This window comes from Scaptodrosophila lebanonensis, unplaced genomic scaffold (assembly GCF_003285725.1).
Source record: "Scaptodrosophila lebanonensis strain 11010-0011.00,11010-0021.00 unplaced genomic scaffold, SlebRS2 tig00000232-arrow-arrow-pilon, whole genome shotgun sequence".
Taxonomy (NCBI): Eukaryota; Metazoa; Arthropoda; class Insecta; order Diptera; family Drosophilidae; genus Scaptodrosophila; species Scaptodrosophila lebanonensis.
In genome coordinates, this window is record NW_022060622.1 from 204,299 (window position 1) to 226,673 (window position 22,375).

The 22,375-nt window shown below is 39.3% G+C and overlaps 1 protein-coding gene across 1 annotated transcript; it reads left to right on the forward strand.

Annotated features, from left to right (window-relative positions):
* The first annotated feature begins 115 nt into the window (after positions 1-115).
* On the forward strand, positions 116-21,643 carry LOC115630041. Its single transcript, XM_030526674.1, has 2 exons — positions 116-248; positions 20,925-21,643. The coding sequence occupies exons 1-2, from the start codon at positions 185-187 to the stop codon at positions 21,581-21,583; spliced, it is 723 nt and encodes a 240-aa protein (XP_030382534.1). The 5' UTR covers positions 116-184; the 3' UTR covers positions 21,584-21,643.
* The last annotated feature ends 732 nt before the right edge of the window (positions 21,644-22,375 follow it).

A 22,375-nucleotide genomic window follows, 5' to 3' on the forward strand; every position in this document is an offset into this window, starting at 1 on the left:
TAAATCACGAATACGACTGGTAATCGCTCATAGCTCTAGCTCCAAAAAAAAATCGATGTTGGCAAAATCGAACCACTAGCTTGAATATATAGATATTAGATTTATTTAATTGTTTTGTTCAAATTCCGCATTAAGCTGAAGATTTGCAAATAAGGAGTATATACATATTTCATTCAAATTTGTTATGAATTTACCTCCAACATTACTTCAGCGATTAAGGCAACGAGGCCTTTTATTAAAGGACAATGGTAAATATCTTTAATCATAATAAATACATACGGATAAGTAAAGACATTGAATGTCTTTCATGATTGTTGAGTGAAATTGATTAAACACGACGTTAGTTGCATATATGTATGCATGTACATACATATGTATGTGTGTATATCAAAAATGTGTACCTTGCTAGCGGCGTGCATTGTGTATCAACTTGGTGCAAGTATACACTAATGTATGTTTGTTTGTACATATGTACATATGTAGTCATAGTCACAGCCTATTTCGTGCAGGTGCAAAAATATACTTTGAAATGCCATTACATGCAAAATATGAATAGCCAAAAAATTTAAACGCCAATTTGTTGATAACGAAATATACATATATGTATTTTAAAAGGGATTGCATTGTTTTCTATTATTATAATTTAAAAACAGGTAAAAAAGCTAGGCGATTATACGAATGGAAAATCAGGAAACCCCCATAAAGTGGGGGGAAAATCAAAAAAAAAAAAAAAAAAAAAAAAAAAACAAGGCATCTTTGTGCAAAAATTGGTGTCTCTATCTCTTATAGTCTCTGAGATCCAGGTGTTCATACGGACGGACAGACAGAGACACAGGGCTAGATCGACTCGTCTTGCCATGCTGATCAAGAATATATGTATATACTTTGTGGGGTCTGCCACACCTCCTTGGGTTCACTTAACACCGGCATATACCGGCGTATACAGTAAGTACACGATCGGGCCGACTACACTGGGGGGACTCCAGCTCTGTTGGAACATAAATAAGCTTCGTCCTCACCAACTCTCAAATAAATTAAGCTATGCTCAAGATAGAGTCGAATAAACTTATAAAAGGGAGATTGCAGCTGCATTTTAATCTTAAACAGCAGTTGGTCGTCCCAGACGCGGTCGAACGCTTGCTTAATGTCCAGAAATAGCAGCGCAGTATTCTTTCGCCTCGAAGGATTGCAGGATTTTCTCGACGAGACGGTGACACTGTTCCGGAGTGCCATGTCTTATCTTAAACCCAAATTGGTGTTCTGAGATAAGCCTCATCTCCTCGATCTTTGGCAGAGCTCGTCGTAAGAAAACTCTTTCAAGAATTTTGGAGAGCGCTGGCAATAAACTAATGGGCCGTTGCATGTTTCAAGATGTTCGGGTTTGCCAGGTTTGGGTATTAGAATAACTTCAGCACACTTCCATTGGCTGGGAAAATGGCCAAGAGACAGCCAGGCGTTAAAGATGTTAGCAAGCAGCGTCTAGCAGCGGTCTGGTAGTGGCTTGATGGTTGAGCCAGACGATCGTAGCCAGCGGCTTTTGACGACTGAAGGGCTTTGGTTTCGTTGGCGATTTCTCCACTGGTTACTTGCGGTATAGGTGGATCTATTGAACACGGCTCGTTCAAGTACTCACTAACGATAACATTGTCGTGAGCAGATGCTGACGGGAACGGCGAGAACGTATTGTGCAGATGGTCAGCAAACGCCACCGCCTTGTCGCGATTTGATCGACACCATAAACCATTAGCGTTTTGAATGGGCGCCAGCCTCTTGGTGGGTCTCTTTATGTAACGAGTTGCCTGTCACAGTACGGCTCTAGCTGACAGATGTATTCCTCCAGCGCCTGATTTTTCAGACTCTGCAACAAGAGTTTAAGGTGTTTGGCAGCTCTGTTGTAGGCAGTTTCGTCGATGGGGTGACGTGAGACGTTCCAGACACGTCAAAGCCTTCGTTTATCTTGTACCAGTTGTGCCACATCTGGGGACCAGAGATAACGCTCTCTTTTGCGGGTCCATTTTTCAAGAAGGTTTTGTTAAGAAATAAAACGTAATCATTGTTATAAAAATACATATTTAAAAAATAATAGTTATTAAGAAAAATATTAAACCTGTGTAAACCAAAAAATTTTTTTATAAGCGTCATATCTTAAAAGATATTCACATTTAAAGTTAAAATTTTTATATTTTTTGTGTGTACGCAGAGTTATGCGGGCGTGTACGTGTTTGTGTGTGTCTGTGTATGTCTCGTGTGCTTGTGGCGATTCTAATGGTTTCATGGCACACTTTCTTGCAGTTATTATACTCTGTACATGAAATGTACAAGAGTATATTAGGTTTGCGCAATCTGAAAAATGTAACAGACAGAAGGAGGCGTGGCAGACCCCACAAAGGATATATATTCTTGATCTGCAGGACAAGACGAGTCAATCTAGCACTGTCTGTCTGTCCGTATGAAGACCTGGATCTCAGAGACTATAAGAGCTAGAGACACCAAATTTTTATGTTTTGTTTGTAATATAAACCTTATAGTTTTTCTGAACAATTAACAAACAATTGACGCAACTCTTGTTTCAAACAAGTAAAAAAGCTAAAAATTAATAGAATTAAAAAAAGTATTGATCGATTTTTACCTCTCTCGGTATTCGAACTCACGTAAAGGGTGTATAAGTGCACATTTACAAACCAATTGTGTCATGTTAATGTATGTATCTTTATGCGCGTCTATTCGTGTTTGTGTGAGAATGTTTGCAGTCAACCAAACAGCAACATCAACAACAGCTGCCGGCAGCGCTTGGGCAGCAAATATATTTATGGCTATAACTTCTTGTTAAATAGGTCTATCATAGTGAAACTTGGCATACGGACACATAATCACTAACTGGAAGTATTTGAGTTCGAAATTCCAAGAATTACGGGAGTTACGATTTGCTGCGGAGAGGGGGGAGGGAGGGAAATTCCAAAATACACATTTTCTGCGTATTCACATAAGGCATCTTGGACTAAAATTTGTTGGCCCTAGGTCTCATAGTCTCCGAGATATATTTACTTATACGAACGGAAAACCGGGAAAACCCACATAGCTGGAAAGTGGGCGGAAAATCAATAAAATAGAACAAACTTGCACAGCGTACACACATAAGGCATTTTTGTGCAAAATTTGGTATCTCTAGCTCTTATAGTCTCTGAGATCTAGGTTTTCATACGGACAGACGGATGGACGGGCTAGATCGACTCGTCTTGTCATGCTGATCAAGAATATATATACTTTGTGGGGTCTGCCACGCCTCCTTCTACCTGTTACATTTTTCAGCTGGCGCAAACCTAATATACTCTTGTACATTTCATCTACAGAGTATAATAAGTACCACATAACTGTGTATTAATTAAACAAACTTGGCGAAAATTGTGTGTCGCCGATTGGGCAAGTCTTTTTGTTAGCGAAAATGTGAATGGCCCTAAACTACCATTTGAATATACAATACGGACTAGGGAAACAAAATGTATGTAAATTTTTTTATTTTTGAATTAAATTTCAAATGCTAATTTTTGCAAAACATAGATCGCCACAACAGGACGCAATTTTCGTCCGATTTATGAAAGTACATAATTGCGAAAAAATCGAAATGATGAAATGTAAAATAAATTTAATTTTTAATAAGCAACATTCTTTTGTGGGATCAGGTGCGCTTCTTAAACATTTGTTTTGTATTTTTTCAACAATAGCTCGCGGGCTAATATTAATGCAAATGGTATATTTGTTTTCTATTTAACATAGTACGTTACAGAATTTAAGTACAATTAGTCGGTCAAATGTACTTGTCGACAGTCAGCTGTTGCTAGCAGCTGAGTGCGTTACAGGATTTTTACAGAATTAGTCAGTCAAATGTGAGCGTCGACAGTCAGCTTTTGCTGACAGCTGGCTTGGATGGGAAGTTCGACAAAAATGAAATCTTTCGAAGTTCTGTGACACCGACGTATTTTTTAGGGGTTTTCAAAAACAACCAAATATATAATGCCCAAGCACTGCCCGCAGCTGTTGTTGTTGCTGCTGCAACTCCCTCAAAGTGACCGAACCGAAGTCAAATTTTCAAGGAATGAGTGCAAAGAAGATTAGAAAAAGTAGGGAAGCTAAAGTCGGGTGTCCCGACTTTGAAATACCCTGTAAATATGTTTAGAATAATTATACCTCTGTCGGTATTCGATCTCACGTAAAGGGTGTATAATTGCGTCTATGTGAGTGTATGCATGTCTATTCGTGTCTGTGTGAGCATGCTTGCAGTCAACCAAAGCACCAATATCAACAACAGCTGCGGGTAGCGCTTGAGCAGCAATTATATTTATGGCTATTACTTACATTACATTTTACACCTCCCGCAAAAAATTTATATACTCTTGTACATTTCATCTACATCATCCGATCAGTCGTTTTCGATTTGGCTGTCCCGTTAGTTTTTCTATGATCTTCTTTCAAGCAGTTTTTTATTTTTCAAAGAATTTATTGACAATGTTGTAAATGTCGTTGTTTTGTTTTCTTCATTTCTTTTACCCATAGCTTATACATATCTAAATAATAATTGATAAATAAAATGTTCCAAAATAATACCTTTGCATATTTATAAACTTTATGTTAAAGTTGAAATTTTGTGACTAAAATTAAACAATTTGTTGATATACTGTACATAAGTGGAGACATATGTTATGTTTCAACAGCATACATTTACATCAGAATCGCGTATATTCATGTTTATATCCGTGTATGTATGCAGCAAAAAGTTGAACCAAAGCAGCAACAACACCTACAGGCAGAGCAATAATAATTAACCTATCATGATGAAACTTGGCATACGGACACAAATACACTAACAGAATGCTATCAATTTTGAAAAATCACTAATAGCGGGGGAGTGGGGGGCTGTATCGGAAAAAACTCATACTCGTACTTTCTCGGACTTAGGAGAATCCGGATACCAAGTTTGGTTATTCTAGCTCTTGTACTGTCTGAGATGCTTACGTTCAAACAGACGGACGGACGGACATGGCTATATCGACTCGTCTAATCATCCTGATCAATAATATATATGCTTTGTGGGGTCTGCCACGCCTCCTGTGTGTTACATACATTCGCACAAAACTAGTATAGCCTATTACCCTTTGGGTACAGGCTATAACTACTCTGATACGTACCGAAAGCTAGGGCATATAGTACAATAAATAAATGGACTCGTAAGTTCATAAGATTTCACCTTGTTCAGCTTCAATGCTTTCTAATATTTTTGAATGTACCTCATGTTGTCCATCGGAGAGCAAATGTTCATTGTTATTAACAATATGTTCATTGTTTTTCATAACTTTTTTTTCTGAAGTACTCCCTATTTTGCAGCACTTCTTCGGATCTACTCGACTTAGGAGGTACAAGAGTATATTAGGTTTGCGCGAGTTGACAAAAGTAACAGGCAGAAAAAAGCGTGGCAGACCCCACATAGTATATACATACATTCTTGATCAGCGTGACAAGACGAGTCGATCTAGCCCTGTCTGTCTGTCCGTATGAATACCTGGATCTCAGAGACTATAGGAGACACCAAACGAAACAAAACCCGACTTTAGCTGCTGCACTTGTTTAACCCTATGTTTGGTCGTTTCAAATTTTCGTGCTGCAATAAGTCATTTAAAAAAGGTTGTGGTGGTTTTAAATGGTCATGCCCTGCTTCCATAGAGATACAATTTAATTTCCCAGGTATGGATGACAATGTGAGAAATAAATTTTTGAAATTTCATAGAATTACTAAGCAACTCTCAAGTGAGTCTGACTCAGGTACTGACTTGCTTAGTAAATATAAGTTTGAGTCTCCAACTAAGCGTATACTTGAACCTCAATTCTTAGAGGTGCCACCTAGCTCGGCTCAGCTAGCTTCCCGCTTCCCTCGCTGTTTAATGTAGATGAGTCGCCGGCAATTTCATTGCTTCGTCAGGAGATTTATTTTATATTTCGCCTCCTTATGTTATGTTGGTCCCGTTGGTAGCTACTTTTGTGGCTAATATGTCTAAACCTGTAAGAACAATGGCTTCTTCTAAGACTTGGGCACCACCTCCTATAGTTTCTTCTGGAACTTTAGAAGGTACGGCAGTCCCATCCCTTTCTCTGCCCCCTTCACCCACAGTGGTAGTCACCAGAAAGCAAGTCTTTGTGTCTCGGTTGCCCCCGATACTTCTTGTGAAACTATCGCTGCCTACATCGCAAGTAAGTCAACAGCTGTTATGTCTTTTTCTAAGTTTAGCTTCTCCGAGCCCCGAGAAATAGCCTCTTTCAAAATAAGTGTACCGCCTGAATCATTCACAACTATTTGTGATCAAAACTTTTGGCCGCCACAAATGGTTCAGGCATATAAAGCGAGCTCGTTCTTTGCTGATCAACTTACAGTCTGCTGTAAGTTGAGTAGCTAAAGTCGGGTGTCCCGACTTTGAAATACTCTGTACATATGTGTAGAATAATTATGCGTGTATGTGTGTTTTTGTGTGTGGCATGTCTCGTGTGCCTGTGCAAAGCACATCTTGGTCAAATATACATATATGGCTATAACTTCTTGTTAAATCGGCCTATCATTATGAAACTTGGCATACGGACTCATAATCACTAATTGGCGGTATTTTTCGATCAATATTCAATGAAAAATTCCAAGAAATACGGTAGTTATGGAAAATAACTGATTGCGGGAGAGAGGGAAAGAAAGTCCAAAATACACATTCACATAAGGCATCTGGGACTAAAATTTGGTGTCCCTATTCCCATTTCATGTACAGGCTAGAACTGGGAACTGATATTATTGCGGCCTCAGAGACGTGGTTATATCCCACGATTTCTCATAACGAAATTTTATCAGATCATTTTTGTATCTTTCGGCGAGATCGTCCGACTCGTCCTGACGGAGGCGTACTGATTGCAGTCAATTCTTCCTTTCGGTCGGAAATAATTGATGTAAATGTGGTTAATGATGCTGAATTTGTTGCTGTCTTTTGCACTCTTGTTGTTATATACCACACTCTTCCGACATTCAGGTCTATATGGATAATATACCCTGCATTAAAAGAATCTCTAATCTCCTACGTGACAGTGACGTAGTAGGTGGTTTTAATTTGCCCAACTTGAATGGTATCTTCAATTAGTCGAATTACTTGTTACCCTCGGCAGAGCATGCCTGTTTAGATTGCCTAATTCTATACCTAAACGCTTAAGGTGAATGCATGATTTCGTCATTGTCACTGACCCTGCTAATACAGTTATCTCTACATCTTCTCCCCTGACATTGCCAGAAGATTCAAACTCTATATTTACTCCTACACTAATCCCTAATAATACTAGTTTGTGCTTTCGCAAAGGAAATTTTTCTTTGCTAAACGAACTTATTGCAGCAACTAATAGGTCATTTTTTTATAGTGCGGTTGACAATAAAGCCGTCAAGTTTTTCTATGACACTATTAATGCCATTTATGATGTCTGTATCTTAAATAGTCTTATCGTCGGCGTCATCTAAACCTCCTTATTTTTCACCAAGACTTTCAAATTTAAACAAGACAGAACGCTACAGTCGAGCAAGCCCGACAGTAAAATAGACTGTACTCTCCACAAAAAAATAAAAATAAAAAAAAAATGATAAAAGAAAAAAATAAATTCTTTAAAAAAATTGAATTAATTAACTAAATTAAATCAATCAGAAAAAAACACAAACTCGATCTGCCTAGTGCTTAGGGGAACCTGAATGTCAAGTTTGGTTATCCTAGCTATTGTAGTTGCTGAGATCGTTGTGCTCATACAGACAGACGGACAGACGGACATGGGTATATCGACTAGTCTTGTCATCCTGATGAATAATATATACTTATACTTTGTGGGGTCTGCCTCCTTCTGTGTGTTACACACATTCGCACAAAACTAATATAGCCTTTTACCCTTTGGGTACAGGCTATACAAATATTAAGTTGATATGCTTCAAAAAGTATAAGCAGTCGGGCTCAACTTTTCATTTTTATACCCTGTACCTGTAGGTTATGTGTATATTAGGTTTGTGCAAAGTATGTAACATGCAGAAGGAAGCATCTCCGACCCCGTAAATTATATATTTTCTGAATCAGCATGACGAGAGAAATCGATCTAGACATGTCCGTCTGTCTGTCTGGATGAACGCAAGGATCTCAGAAACTATAAAAGCTAGAATAACCAAAGTTGGTATCCAGATTCTCCTATGTCACAGAAAAGACGAGCTTATTTTATTTTTTTGGAATTTTCCCCCCCTTCCCCCGCTACAGAATTTCGTCAATACCGTCCACATTGCAAAAGTTACATTAACAAAACTTTGCACACATAATTTATACATAACTAGCAGGTATTGCCCGTCTTAACCCGGCTCAATATAATGTTTCCAATTGTATTTATTTTCTGTGTGCATAACCTACCCATATGTTTTCACCTTATAAGTTACCAGTAGGAAGGCATTTAAGCTATTTAAATGAACATTTTCTTGACAAAAAATTGTTCAGTAGTCCGTTACATTTTTGTTCTTGCCAAACTATTTCGTTAAACGAACATGACTACTATAACTAATATTTTTTAAAGCTCGTTTTCCCCCCTTTGGAGCTAGAATTTTCCAAAAGCCTTTCTTAGTGTGCTCCTACACTATGATGGATACTATGAAAGGATACTTGAGTCCAAATTTCATCTTTTACCGTTTGGGCTGTGCGTTGATCATTAATTAGTCAGGACAAACTGTTTTATATATAGAGATAACGCAACGTTTTAAGATAGACTATGTGCAAAAAAGGGGAATAATTATAAAGGTATATCCTAATTTTAAATTCACAATTGAGTCTTTTCGTGCCTTATTGAGTCAATACGGTCACGCACAAACTCGGAATATGAAACACAGCACTCGTGTCAATGCCGTGCAGCGATGAGCCACGATCAAAAAGCACTGACAATTCTCATCTCAATTTGCTAGAGTAAAACTTTCGATAGTTGAAGCCACCGATACCATCAAAATATCGAAGTTTGAATGCAATAACCAGAATATTTAAATAATAAAATCTAATTATTTATTGAGATCAATAAGAACAAATCATATACATACATACATCTGCCCGCAATGCGAAGCAGAATATGCGTAGCTCCGTTATTCGGTTTCTGCTTTACTATCGCTTACGCAGTCGTTGCCTAGCGACGGTAACTGTAAACTTTTGGCGTTTTGCCTTTGCAATTAACATTAAATGGTCAAAACGAAAGAGGAAGAGCGAGGCAATGACTTGCAGTTGTTGTTGTTTTTAGAGCATTATTTTTTTTACAATCAAACAACTGTGTTCGATTGCCCAATGTATACATTAATACGAAAGTACATACATACTATATTCATACACAGGCATACATACATACATATATATGTATGTTTCTCTTTACTTTTTCAATCGTACGTAGAGAACCGCACACATAGACACGAACTGTTGCTTGTTGTGTGTGTGAGTGTGTGTATGTGATGTCTCCAACTATTTGATATTTGTTGTTGCTGCATAAAGTTATTAATGAAAACCCTAATGCCAAATGCACTAAACAAAGAAAAAATTACTTTTCAAAATGTTATATAATTTTCAATTAATTAACATTTCTTGCTCTGTCAGTGCAAGACGAATGTACATACATACATATGTAGATACATATGTATATACATAGATGTGCACATATGTATGGACATTCACACATTAGTGTCTCACATTTTGCTTTGGCTATTTCAATCGTTTGCACGCAACTACACTAACAGCTGCATTTTTTTTTTATAGCTATACGAGCTAAAGGCTGGGTAATCTTCGAAAGATATTGGTAGCCCGAGCTACCAATATGCACGATTCGCATGTGAGACAAGACTTACTCTTTGGCTTGCTCGCGCCTACGTACTAAACCCCCATCCTTTTCCGTATCCTCCAGACCATGTGTTCCCCCCGGTACCGCCGTCAAGCATGACTTCAGGGGGTGGTGATTCAGCGAGTGCTGATCTCTAGGGTTGCAGCTCTTTCTTTTTCTGCCATCCTTTGTCGTTTTATGACTTCTCTGGCGAAGTCGCAGACATGAGTCCAGTTTTCGATGGATGCCAGCATCAGGTTTACTACCGTACTGTGTGTAACCTGCGCCCCCAGGTTCCGCTGGCGGTCGTATCGCGAACAGTGGAAGAACACGTGTTCTGCATCTTCTATACAACTTGCACATTCCGGGCAAGTGTTGTTGTTGTCATGCTTGTATTTGTGCAGGTATGCTCGAAAACATCCATGTCCTGTTAGCAGCTGGGCCAAATAGTAGTTGACCTGCCCATGTCTCCTTTCGATCCACTCCTTTATGTTTCCTAGCAGCTTGTGTGTCCATCTTCCTTTGGTGGATGTGTCCCAGCGGTGTTGCCATGTTGCCATCGCCTCATCACTTAGCCCCCGGGATTATGTTACGCCGGTTCTTCTGCCAAGGTACCTCTGCTTTTCTGCCTCTGCCAGCAGCTCCAGCGGTGGCATTCCTGCGATTACTATTGCTGCTTCCGTTGATACAGTACGGAACGAGGAGGCTACCCTAAGGGCACACCTTCGGTAGGCTGAGAGCAGGTGCTTCTTATATGAAGTTTTGGCCATTGCTTCAGACCAGATGGGCGCTGCGTATAGGGCTATTGATGTGACTACATTCATCAATAGTAACCTTCTGTCTTGCATCGGTCCACCAAGGTTGGGCATTATTCGTGCTAGGGCATTGCTTACTCCAGCACACCGTCCTCCAACATATTTGAGGTGCTCCTTGTAGTTGAGTCTGTTGTCTATCATGACTCCCAGGTACTTGATTGCTGCTTTGGAGGTGATCTGTTCATTCCCTACTTCTATTGTTATGAACTCTACTTTTTTCCTGCTGCTTACAAGAAGTACCTCTGTCTTGTGGTCAGCTAGTTTGAGTCCTATGCTTGCTATCCAGCTCCTAGCTATTGCTACAGTTTTGTTACACATTCTTGTCAGTATGTCAAGGTGCTTTCCCGTCACTACTATTGCTATATCGTCCGCGAACCCAGTGATTTCTGCCCTCTTGGGCAGTTCCAGCCTAAGTATGCCATCATACATTATGTTCCATAGTATTGGGCCTAACACTGATCCCTGTGGTAAACCCGCTGTCACGGCATAATGCTTTCTGCCTTCGTCTGTGTCGCACAGGAGCACTCTGTCGTTAAGGTAGTCCCTAATGATCTCTACTAGGTACTTTGGTACATTTTTCCCATCAAGTGCTGCAAGAATGACATCCCAGTCTGCTGAGTTAAAGGCATTTTTTACGTCCAGCGTGATAATGGCGCAGTACTCTTTTTCTCCCTCGAGCCACCGCACTCCTTTAATGGCGTCTTTCGCTGTGTGTATAACTGCTGCTCTCGCATCTACTGTGGAGCGGGCTTTGCGGAAGCCATATTGTCGGTCTGAGAGGCCATCTCCTTCCAGTGCTTCGTCCAGTCTTCTGCTAATTATTTTTTCCAGTAGTTTGCCGGCAGTGTCAATCATGCAGAGCGGCCGGTAGCCTGAAGCGTCCTGGGCGCTATTTCCTTTTGGGATTAGCACCAGTCTTTGCTTCTTCCAGATCCGGGGGAATTTCCTCTCCTTAATGCATGCGTCGAAGGTCTCTCTGAATAGTTCAGCTTCGTGTTCGATGGCCGTCCTGAGGGCAATGTTTGGGACTCCATCCACCCCAGGTGCTTTCTTTAGTCTTAGTCCTCTGCTCGCCGCCTCTAATTCTTCAAGAGTGACACCTGGGATGTTTTCTGTGGCCTCACAGCTTGCCACTGAGTATGTAATTTCTGCCCTCTGGGGGAAGAGGCCCTCCACAATTGCCTTGAGCTTCGTAGCGCATGTTGTGACTGGTGTACGGAAGCTGCTTAGCTTTTTCATTACCAGCTTGTACCCTGTGCCCCATGGGTTATTCTCAACGTCGTCGCACATCTCTCTGTAGCAGTTCCTTTTGCTTTGGGTGATAGATTTTTTTAAGGTGGCTCTCGCAGCCTTATACTCTTCTTGAAGTTCGACAAAGTTTTCCCGACCTCTAGCTCTCTGGCATATTCGACGTGCGCGTATGCATTTCTTGCGGAGGTCGGCAATCTGTCTGTTCCACCAGTAAACGGGTTGTCTTCTAGCCTGTTGGCCTTTCTTGGCCATAGACGCGTTACACTAACAGCTGCTTGCATGTGTGTGTGTGTGTGTGTGTGTGTGTGTGTGTGTGTGTGTGTATGTATACTTAGTTGTCCCCAACTGTTTGATATTTTGTATTGTTTGTTCTGCCTGCTTTTGTAAAATGCATATTTTGAAAATCCTTGAATGCAAAGTTGTAGATTTAGTTACGTAGATTACATTACCCAAATTTTAAATCGATCGAACTAAATTTATAACACAAACTTTTCATTTGAAATAGTGAATAAATATTAAAACCCCAATAATTCAAGCTCCAACACAAATGTCGAATCTAAGTATGCTGTTTTGTTTGTATTCTTTAATTGATTTTAGAAACTAAGTTTTAAGTCGATCGGTTGAAAAATGCGCATTTTTCAAATAAACTTTATAGCTACTTTTCCCCCCTTTGGAGATCGAATTTTCCAAAATCCCTTCTTAATGCACATTTACACTATGATAGAATACTTGACCCCAAATTTCAGCTTTCTAGCTCTTACCGTTTGGGCTGTGGGCTGTTGACGCGGTTTCCTTTTGTGACCCAAGAAAACCCCAATAATTCAAGCTCCAATGCGGATTTTTCAAACAAACTTGGAATTGTTCTGAGAGTATACAAACTAAGTTTGAAGTTAATCAGATGAAAACTGTAGATTTTTCATACAAACGGTGGAGCCTGTTTTCCCCCCTTTGGAGCTCGAGTTTTCCAAAATCCCTTCTTAGTGGGCACCTAGACTATGAAAGGATACTTAAGTCAAAATTTCAGCTACCTAGCCTTTACCGTTTGGGCTGTGCGTTGATCACCAATCAGTCAGTCAGTTAGGACAAACTGTTTTATATATATAGATATATGTGGGTATGTAAGTATGTGCAATCAACGCACAGCCCAAATGATAAGCGTTAAGAAGCTGTCAAAGTGTGGGTGGGCACCAAGAAGTGGTTTTGAAAAGTATAAATCCAATTAACTTTAAACTTGGTTTATTTCCTCTGAGAAAGAATACAAGATAAACTGTTTTGTATTTTTGTAACTTTTCGATAAAGATTAGAAATAATAAATATGATATATGTGTATACAAATTAAGAAGTTCCTGACGTTGGTGATTATTATGTTCGACCGACTAAGGATTTATTATTCAATTAAAACAGTGCATTGTTGCACTAATAAAAGACAAGAGCTCGTGTATTCCGAACGGCTTAATCTCCAAAAGTCAACTAACTGCTAAGAACATTATTTCTTATAACTAAAGCTAGCCCTGTACCTCAAACATGCTGACACTGCGCCTCGTGCATGGTGTCTCATATCAGCTGCTTACATCGCGGAGCGTTGCACTCTGCAATGACGGTTTTCGTTGTGCAATATCCGCGGACGTTGCTGATCTTGCACTATTATCACGCCAGCTCTGCTATGTCGATTTGGCAACTTCTTTGTCGCTGAGTGGTCGTGTTAACTCCTCCCCCACTTAAGTGAAGGACGTCCTCGGACTTCTTATAACCATCGATGACAGCCAGGATCTCTTGTTGACTTTGAAACGCCTGACGCTTCTTGTAGAATTTGAAAGAGGCGTAGCAACAAACCAAAAAGGTAGTCACAGTCAATCCAGATATGGGCTGCTTTATCAGTTCCTTCTCGATTTCGCCAATGTAATGCGTGTTTTCGAGACTCAGTCTTTGTAAGTATGGTAGGCTTAATATCTCCTGGTGGGCTGTTATGTTGACCAACGTTTACGCTGCTGGGCCAGGAGACTTGTTCACATAACTCTTCAGGTTACGGTATAAAGAACCATTCAAAAAGACATTTTCGTCGAAGGTAAGGAGGAACGTGCCGGTTACAACCCGCTGTTTCGTCGTTGATGATGATGACGCCGTCGTCGATGACCGTGAATGGCTCGAGATGGCTGGGTCGAGTGGTGCAATGGGCCGTGCCACCAGAGTGTAGTTGTTGAGCGCACGTAGTATAGGGCAATCTTCTACAGAAAGTTGTTGTGAGTGCAGCGCTGCAGTTTCCGATTGGAAATATTTCATTCCCGCAATCGGCTATGATGTTTTCGTCAGCTATGTTATGGATTGTACAGGGTACAAGAGAATCTTCTTACATATTAAACTTGGCTTAGGGTATTTAATTAGAAAATGTAAAAAATTATTACTTAGTATAACTCTGATTTGGGCTACTTCCATCAAGTCAGTAATGGTTATGTTCGTAGAAAGCTCATTGATTATGTTATTTAAATCATTAGTGTCTAATATTGCTGGGTTAATAATTCCAATCTTTGTGAGTGTAACAGATAACATTAAAGTTTCAAGTTCCGAAATTAATACTCTATTTCTTGAGAGCAAAGTTTCGTATAAGTGTTCTGTGTTTATATGGCTATTCTTTGAATTCTTCATTAGCATGTTTACTGTGTCTGTTAACTTATTTAGCTGTCGTTGCGTTTTTGTATTAATATTTACCTGCCTATTTGCAAATTCAATGAGCTCCTGTTGTGTTAGTTTCAATTTTTCAAAGTCGTCAAAATCTGGAGTCCCAGCTACTACCTTTAAAACAGTGCCTAACATATTAATGCTTCTGGCGTGCCGATGGTGAATGTCTATTGGTGCTAATTTCAAATTGTCTCGTGTGTCGTATGTCCGAGTCTAGTATCTGTCTCATGTGTGATTGAGAAAAATGATTCCTCAACTTCTCTGTTTCGCCCATCATTTCCGCGTACATTGTTAGATTAGTCGAGTGTTTTAAATATTGGAAATCTTTCCAAATTGTCGAATCTCCATGATTGGTATGTAGTCCGCGTTCGAGTAGTCAGTCAGTTTAGCGTTTGTCATTGTGACAAGAAGTAGCATAGTCCAGATCCTAAGTAAGAAAGAAAACCCATATTATAGTTACCTTATATTATCCTTATGAACCACCATCCCTTTAATCAAGACTGTAGTCCCCAAGTCTGCTTCTACCGTTTCTTCGTTGTACAAGGATGTTAGTTTATTTCCCAGTCTCTTATTTGATCTTACGAGGACTCTGTCTCCTACTTGGAAATTTCTATTTTGTCTTACTTCATTTAACCCCTGCATTTGTATATTCTGTGCTTTAAGGACTTTATCTCTTATTTCTGCGTCAAGCTCTGGAGGAGAAGAATTAATCACATCAATAGGTCGTTTGTCGGTAACTGAATGTATTGTCCGGTTGTATTCTATAATTGCCTGAAGTATTAGTTCGGTTGTATCGGCAATATTTCTTCCAGCTCTCAAACATCTTGCGATTTCAACAAGAATACTATGGAATCTCTCTACCTGTCCATTCGAAGTGCTATGAAGCGGTGGTGCGTTTACAACCTGAACGTTAAATCGATTATTTAGAAGTGATTTTATTGTTTCTGATTTTATGGAAGGTTCATTATCGCAATATATTGTTTTAGTGTACTTGTAGAAGTTAATGAGCTGCAAGATCGCCGGTTGTCTATTATTGTTCTGGAGGCGATAGGTTGGACAATCGAAAACTTTGAAAGCTTGTCTATACAAGTAAGGAAATATTTCTTGTCAGTTGAAAATATATCGACGTGCAATACCTCGCCCACACGCAACGGAATAGGTGTCTCTCCAAGTACCTGCTTCTGAGGGTGCCGATCATACTTCTCTTTTTGAGAAGCGGCCCTATGAGCTCTATTGTGCTCTGTGACAACTATTTCTTTCTGCTCGCCCTTATTCAAAATATCGGTTACCATATGTTTTGTATAACGGAATGTCGTCGTAGGGTATGTTTCTATTAGTTTATGTTGAATGAATGCTAGTATTGGTAGTTCCTTCTTGACCGCGTCACATACCCTCCGAATTAACGTTTCTCTACTTGAGAAATGTATAAACAAACATAATAATACTCCTATCTGAGGCAGATCCACTTTCTTCTATTACTATTTGGTTTCGAAAGCAGTTGACTGGTTTGTGTGTTGATTCAACAGTGTAAGTGAGTGACATCTCGCTATGTATCATTGCAATATCGGACTGTGCATCCTCCTTTCTCCAAAGCAACTCCCTTTCGTTTGTGGCGAAATTCAGCTCTCTATCCTTTAAAGTCCTAGATATCATAGTTATGGGTTTTCCGTCTTGAGACAAGACTGCCCCCAAACCAAAGGACGAGGCGTCGGTTGTTAGGTCAAACGGCTTCTTATAATCGGGATAGAGTAACATTACATTTTCCGATGCAAGAACCTCTTTAAGCCTACTGAATGCCTCGCATTGCTTTTGGTCGAAACTCACTGGTATTTTCTTTGACTGGCCAGCGCTAACTTTTCCGATTTCACCCTTAAAGATATCACTCAAAGGCCTTGCTATTGATGCGAAGTCTTTAATAAAGCATCTGTAATAACTTGCCAATCCAAGAAAGGATCTGACATTGAACAGTGTGGTTGGTTGTTCGTAGTTACGAATAGCTTCTACCTTATTAGGGCATGTAGTGATACCACCGCGTGATACCACAAAGCCCAAGAATTCCACACTGTCTTTAAAGAACTTGGGTTTTTCTCGCGAAACCCTCATGTTGGCTTGGTATAATTTGTCCAAGACCCATGCTATGTGTTTTACATGATCGTTCATGTTTTCTGAGAAGATTATGACGTCATCGACGTAAACGTAGCATGATTTCCCGATCTGTTCTCTAAGTACGTCGTCAATGGCCCTCTGAAAAATGCTTGGTGCATTCTTCAAGCCAAAAGGAAGCCTGCAAAGTTCGTATTTCCCGTTTCCCACTGAAAAAGCTGTTTTTTCTCTATCCCTTTCCGCGAGTAGGATTTGATGGAAGCCTGACTTCAGGTCCAACGTGGTGAAATATTTTGCTTTCCCCAAATTTGACAAAATGGAAGTTATATTTGGTATAGGGTATTTGTCGTCTATTGTTTTTAAATTTAATTTTCTGAAGTCTATCACTAATCTTTTCTTTTTATTCCCATGTTCGTCAGTTCCCTTCTTATCAACGACCCATACGGGGTTGTTGTATGGTGACCTTGATGGTCTGATTATGCCATCCTTGAGCAAGTCTCGCATTTCGGAATTTACAAAGTCTGCTACGCCCAATTTAGAATAGTGCCGACTATGTTTGTGTTATAGGGTAAAGCCTGATTAGGGTCTGCAAATACATCGGTTCGGTTCTTTAACATTTCCCGGAATTCTAGTGTAATCTTTTGGGGAACTTCGATATCTTCAACTTTTGTGAAATTTACACTTGCACATTTAAGAAATTGTATTTTTTCTGATTCCGTGTCAGTTATTAATCTTTGGTTTTTAAAGTCTAGTTTTACGCTTGTTTTAGTAAGTCAAGTCCAATTATAGTATACCGTCAAATGTCGTAAGGTTGTGTAGTACAAAAAAGGTTGCATTTGTGTTGAAAAGATGCAATACGCATTTCTGGTTAATTGTATTAAAACCGTGAATTGATTTTACCCGAAAAGTTTCGTCTACTGGTACGACTCCCTTTAATTCCTGTAATGGTTTTATATAATTTTTTGAAGCTCCCGTGTCTATTAAAAGTTTAATATTTCTCCCTGCAATTGTTCTTTCTATAAACGGTAGCAGGGAGTTGTGCCTAATCATTAATGTCATCTGCCTCTTGGTTTGCGTCAGTCTGGTATTCAAAAGTGTCTGGGTCCGGCAGGGAATCATCTTGGGTCAAATGATTCATTCTTTGGTGTTTTGGTCTTTTGTCGGCCTGTCCCTGAGTGTTAGTATTACCCTGGTTTTGATACTGCATGACTTGTCTAAACCTTGATGAATTGTCTACCTCCATTGGTTGAGGTTGTTCTTGTCTCTGAGGAGGTCCGTTAGGAGGTGCCTGTCGTTTACTAAAATGGGGGTTTTTCCAATATGTGTTATTACCGTTTTCCCCTGCCGGCACTTTGTCTCTGGCTTGTTGCCTATGTTCATTCCTTTGGGCCCTTTCCTCTATACTTCGAGCATAATTACTGGCGAACGTGTAGCGTTCGTGATTGGATTCAACCTCTTGGGCCAGAGCCAAAGCGGAAGGAAGATCGTTCGATCCTGCCGAAAACAGAACGTTGCTCAATGATTTCTTAGTTCCTGAAATGAACACTCTTAAAGCGTCCATTCTATACTTTTCATTCAGTGCGACACCTATGGTGTTGTCGTAAGTCATGATCGTTTTGTTCGGTAATAAGGTGAGTTTCTTTTCTCTACTTCGTCGTAGTACTGTAGGAGTGTCAAATTTCCCTGTTGGAGTGTCGACATTTTTTGCTCTATTAAATATATGGGGCGTTTGTCCGCATACGTAAAGTCAAGTCGATTTAAAATCGCTTTAAAATTCAGGGGCGTGTCGAATGATGCTAGTACCATGTCCGCTGATCCCTTAATCTTGTTTCTCATTATACCTAAAGCCTGGTAGTGTGTTGAACTACCGTCATATTTCTCGTAAGTTTTATAGGCGGTGTGTGCCGCTTTCCTCCATGAGACGTACGTCTCATGTTTTCCTTCGAAGTCCGGCAAAGATTTCACAATGTCTAATGTTTCACTGCACTTAATCATTGCACGAATTTCTGCGTCCCTGTATTTTTCTACTTCTGGAGCCCCAACACAGACACTGCCTAAACGTTGGTTCAGATCTTGTATCTGTGCATCAAAACTTCTTTTTTGATCGGCAAGTGCATTGTTGACTGCCGCTTCTATTACTGTCTGTAATTGCTCTGAAGACATAGCCATACCTAAATCTTTTTCGTTTTGGTTTTTTACACGGACTTTACTATCAAGTTTTTTAAATTTGTCCAGCAAATCTTCTATGTCGCTATCACACATAAGTTTTGTCACTACGCAAAGATTGGTATTTTAACTTTGTAACAAATTTTATTACATTCTTCTTTAAATTTGAATTGATTTAAAAAAAAAAATTTTTTTTTTTATTTAAATCTGTTATTTAATTTTTGTATTCTGTTGCTGCCGTCGGTGTTGACGCTGCTTCAGTTGTTGTTGTTGCCGGTGGAATTTTTCCTTTTATTCCGTTGCTGCCGTCGATGGTGACGTTGTGTTTTGTTGTTGCTGTAACAATTTTGTCTGTCGGTGTTGACGCTGTATGCTGCTTCAGTCAGTTATTGTTGTTACAACAAATTTTATTTAAACACTTTATTATTTAACTTTTGTTTTCTGCTGCTGCCGTCGGTGTTGACGCTGTATGCTGCTTCAGTCAGTTATTGTTGTTACAACAAATTTTATTTAAACACTTTATTATTTAACTTTTGTTTTCTGCTGCTGCCGTCGGTGTTGACGCTGTATGCTGCTTCAGTTGCTGTTGTTGTAGCAGTTTTATCAAATTAATTTATTATTTAATTTTTTTCTTTTGCTGCTGCTGTCGATGGTGACGCTTTATGCTGCCGCAATTTGAGTGACTTTTGGGTTTTTTCACGTTGGGCGCCAATTAAGAAGTTCCTGACGTTGGTGATTATTATGTTCGACCGACTAAGGATTTATTATTCAATTAATACAGTGCATTGTTGCACTAATAAAAGACAAGAGCTCGTGTATTCCCAACGGTTTAATCTCCAAAAGTCAACTAACTGCTAAGAACATTATTTCTTATAACTAAAGCTAGCCCTGTACCTCAAACATGCTGACACTGCGCCTCGTGCATGGTGTCTCATATCAGCTGCTTACATCGCGGAGCGTTGCACTCTGCAATGACGGTTTTCGTTGTGCAATATCCGCGGACGTTGCTGATCTTGCACTATTATCACGCCAGCTCTGCTATGTAGATTTGACAACTTTGTCGCTGAGTGGTCGTGTTAACTTACATATGCTCTTTTAAATGTTGTGCAGTTGCATAAGTTGACCAAATAACTTTGCCAAATATACAGCTTTCATTTCTAGAAATGACTTGCCTTGATTTACATACATATGTATGTATATACAAACATACATACCATACATAGTATTTATTGTACTTTATGTCCTAGCACTGCTTGGTCATATATACATATATGACCATAACTTGTTAACCTGTTAAATCCGCCTATCATTATGATGCTTGGCATACGGACTCATATTCACTAACTGGAGGTATTTGCGAATATGAGTCAAAAATTCCAAAAATTACTGTTATGAAAAATAAGTGATTGCGTGGAAGAGCGGGGATGGAGGGAAATTCCAAAATATGTACACATTTTCTGCGTATTCTCTGAGATCCAGGTGTTCATGAATATATATACTTTGTAGGGTCTGCCTTCTGCCTGTTTCATTTTTCAGCTCGCGCAAACCTAATATACTCTTGTACATTTCATGTAGACTGTAAAAAATGTTTTCAAGTGGATTCACAATTTCTGTAATTTAATATGGTAATTTTCATAAAGAAGTCCTTTTTATAGCCTGTACCCAAAGGGTGAAAGGCTATACTAGTTTTGTGCGAATGTATGTAACACACAGAAGAAGGCGTGGCTGACCCCACCAAGTATATATATTCTTGATCAGGGTGACAAGCCGAGTCGATTTAGCCATGTCCGTCTGTATGAGCGCAAGGATCTCAGAAGGTACAAGAGCTAGAATTACCAAACTTGGTATCCAGGTTCCCCTAAGCCCTAGACAGGTCAAGTTTATTTTTTTATTCTGATCCACCCCCCCCCCCCCCCCCCCCACTCCCCCGAAATTCGTCTTTTTATAGCCTGTACTTAATTTTTTCTTTTTTGTCGGGCTTGCTTGACTGTTGCGTTCTATCTTGTTAAAGTATGTATTTCTGTATTTCAGACTTATTGCATAACCCGGACGAGCTAGAAGAGATTATTGCAGAAAATTATGACGAGGACGAAAAGGTGCACCACCAAATAAGAAATGAATTCGTGGAGACTAAAAAGTTATCTGAAGAACATCTGTGGCCTGATCGTATGAAAGAACGAATAGGAGTTGCAGAATCATACCATGGATATAAATTTTGTCCGAATAAATATAATATTTGGCATAAGTGTACATTGTATTGTGTCAACCGATGGCCCATTGATCGGCAAAAGCCAAATGAAAACTACTTACGTCGCTACAAAAGACTACTTCGAAAATATCCATTAGATGAGAGATGGAAACAAATATATGAACCCGGTTGTGATTGCTATTATTTCTATAACCCGATATCTCACAAAGTATCATGGTTACCTCCGTCACATCCGAAGGCTCGGGTATCAAAAAGTGCGGCAATATTTCGAAGACAATTAGCAAATTCAAACGATGAATACAACTTTAATTCGTCTGATTATTTAACGTCAAAAGCTACGGATTTTTTTCCTAAAAATGATGTTGCCCTAGAAACAGCAACATCTGATAGGCCTTCTTTTTTCGTACTAGGAAGAAAACAAAAAGCTCGAGATTTAGAACGAGCTCTTTTGCGTAAGAGAAGAAATGATAAACAGCTTTAGCCAGATGACTTTATATTTGTAATATAGAAATTTAATAAAAATGGTTCTTTGTAATCTAAATACGTTTTATAATACCATCGCAAATGGTACTCTGAGTTTGGTCTGATATTTTTAACGTCGAGAAAAAATTATATTGTCTAAAGGTTGTGTATCTTCAATAGTCCATTTAATGGCAACGGCGAATCTATCGCATTTCTCGAATTTTTTTGACGTCTGGTTTGGTGCTTATTATAGCCTGTACCCAAAAGGTAAAAGGCTATACTAGTTTTGTGCGAATGTTACATACATACATACAGAAGGAGGCGTGGCAGACCCCACAAAGTATATATATTATTAATCAGGATGACAAGTCGAGTCGATATAGCCATGTCCGTCTGTATGAACGCAAGGATCTTAGCATGTATAAGAGCTAGAACAACCGAACTTGGTATCCAGATTCTCCTAAGTCCGAGAAAGGACGAGTTTGTGGTTTTTTTTTTTCTGATACACCCCCCACTTCCCCGCAATTCATGTTTTTCATAGCTCCTGTAATTCTTGGAATTTTGAACTCAAATTTGGCATATACATCCAGTTAGTAATTATGTGTCCGTATGTTAAGTTTTATCATGATTGGTAAATTCTGAAGAAGTTATAGCAATAAAAAAATCGATGCCTATGCGCTGACTGCAGCTCTGCCCGCAGCTGTTGTTGTTGCTGCTTTGGTTCAACTTTGTGCTGCATATAAACACGCAGAGACACGATTCTGATGTAACTGTATGCTGTTGAACATGTCTCCACTTTTGTATATATGTA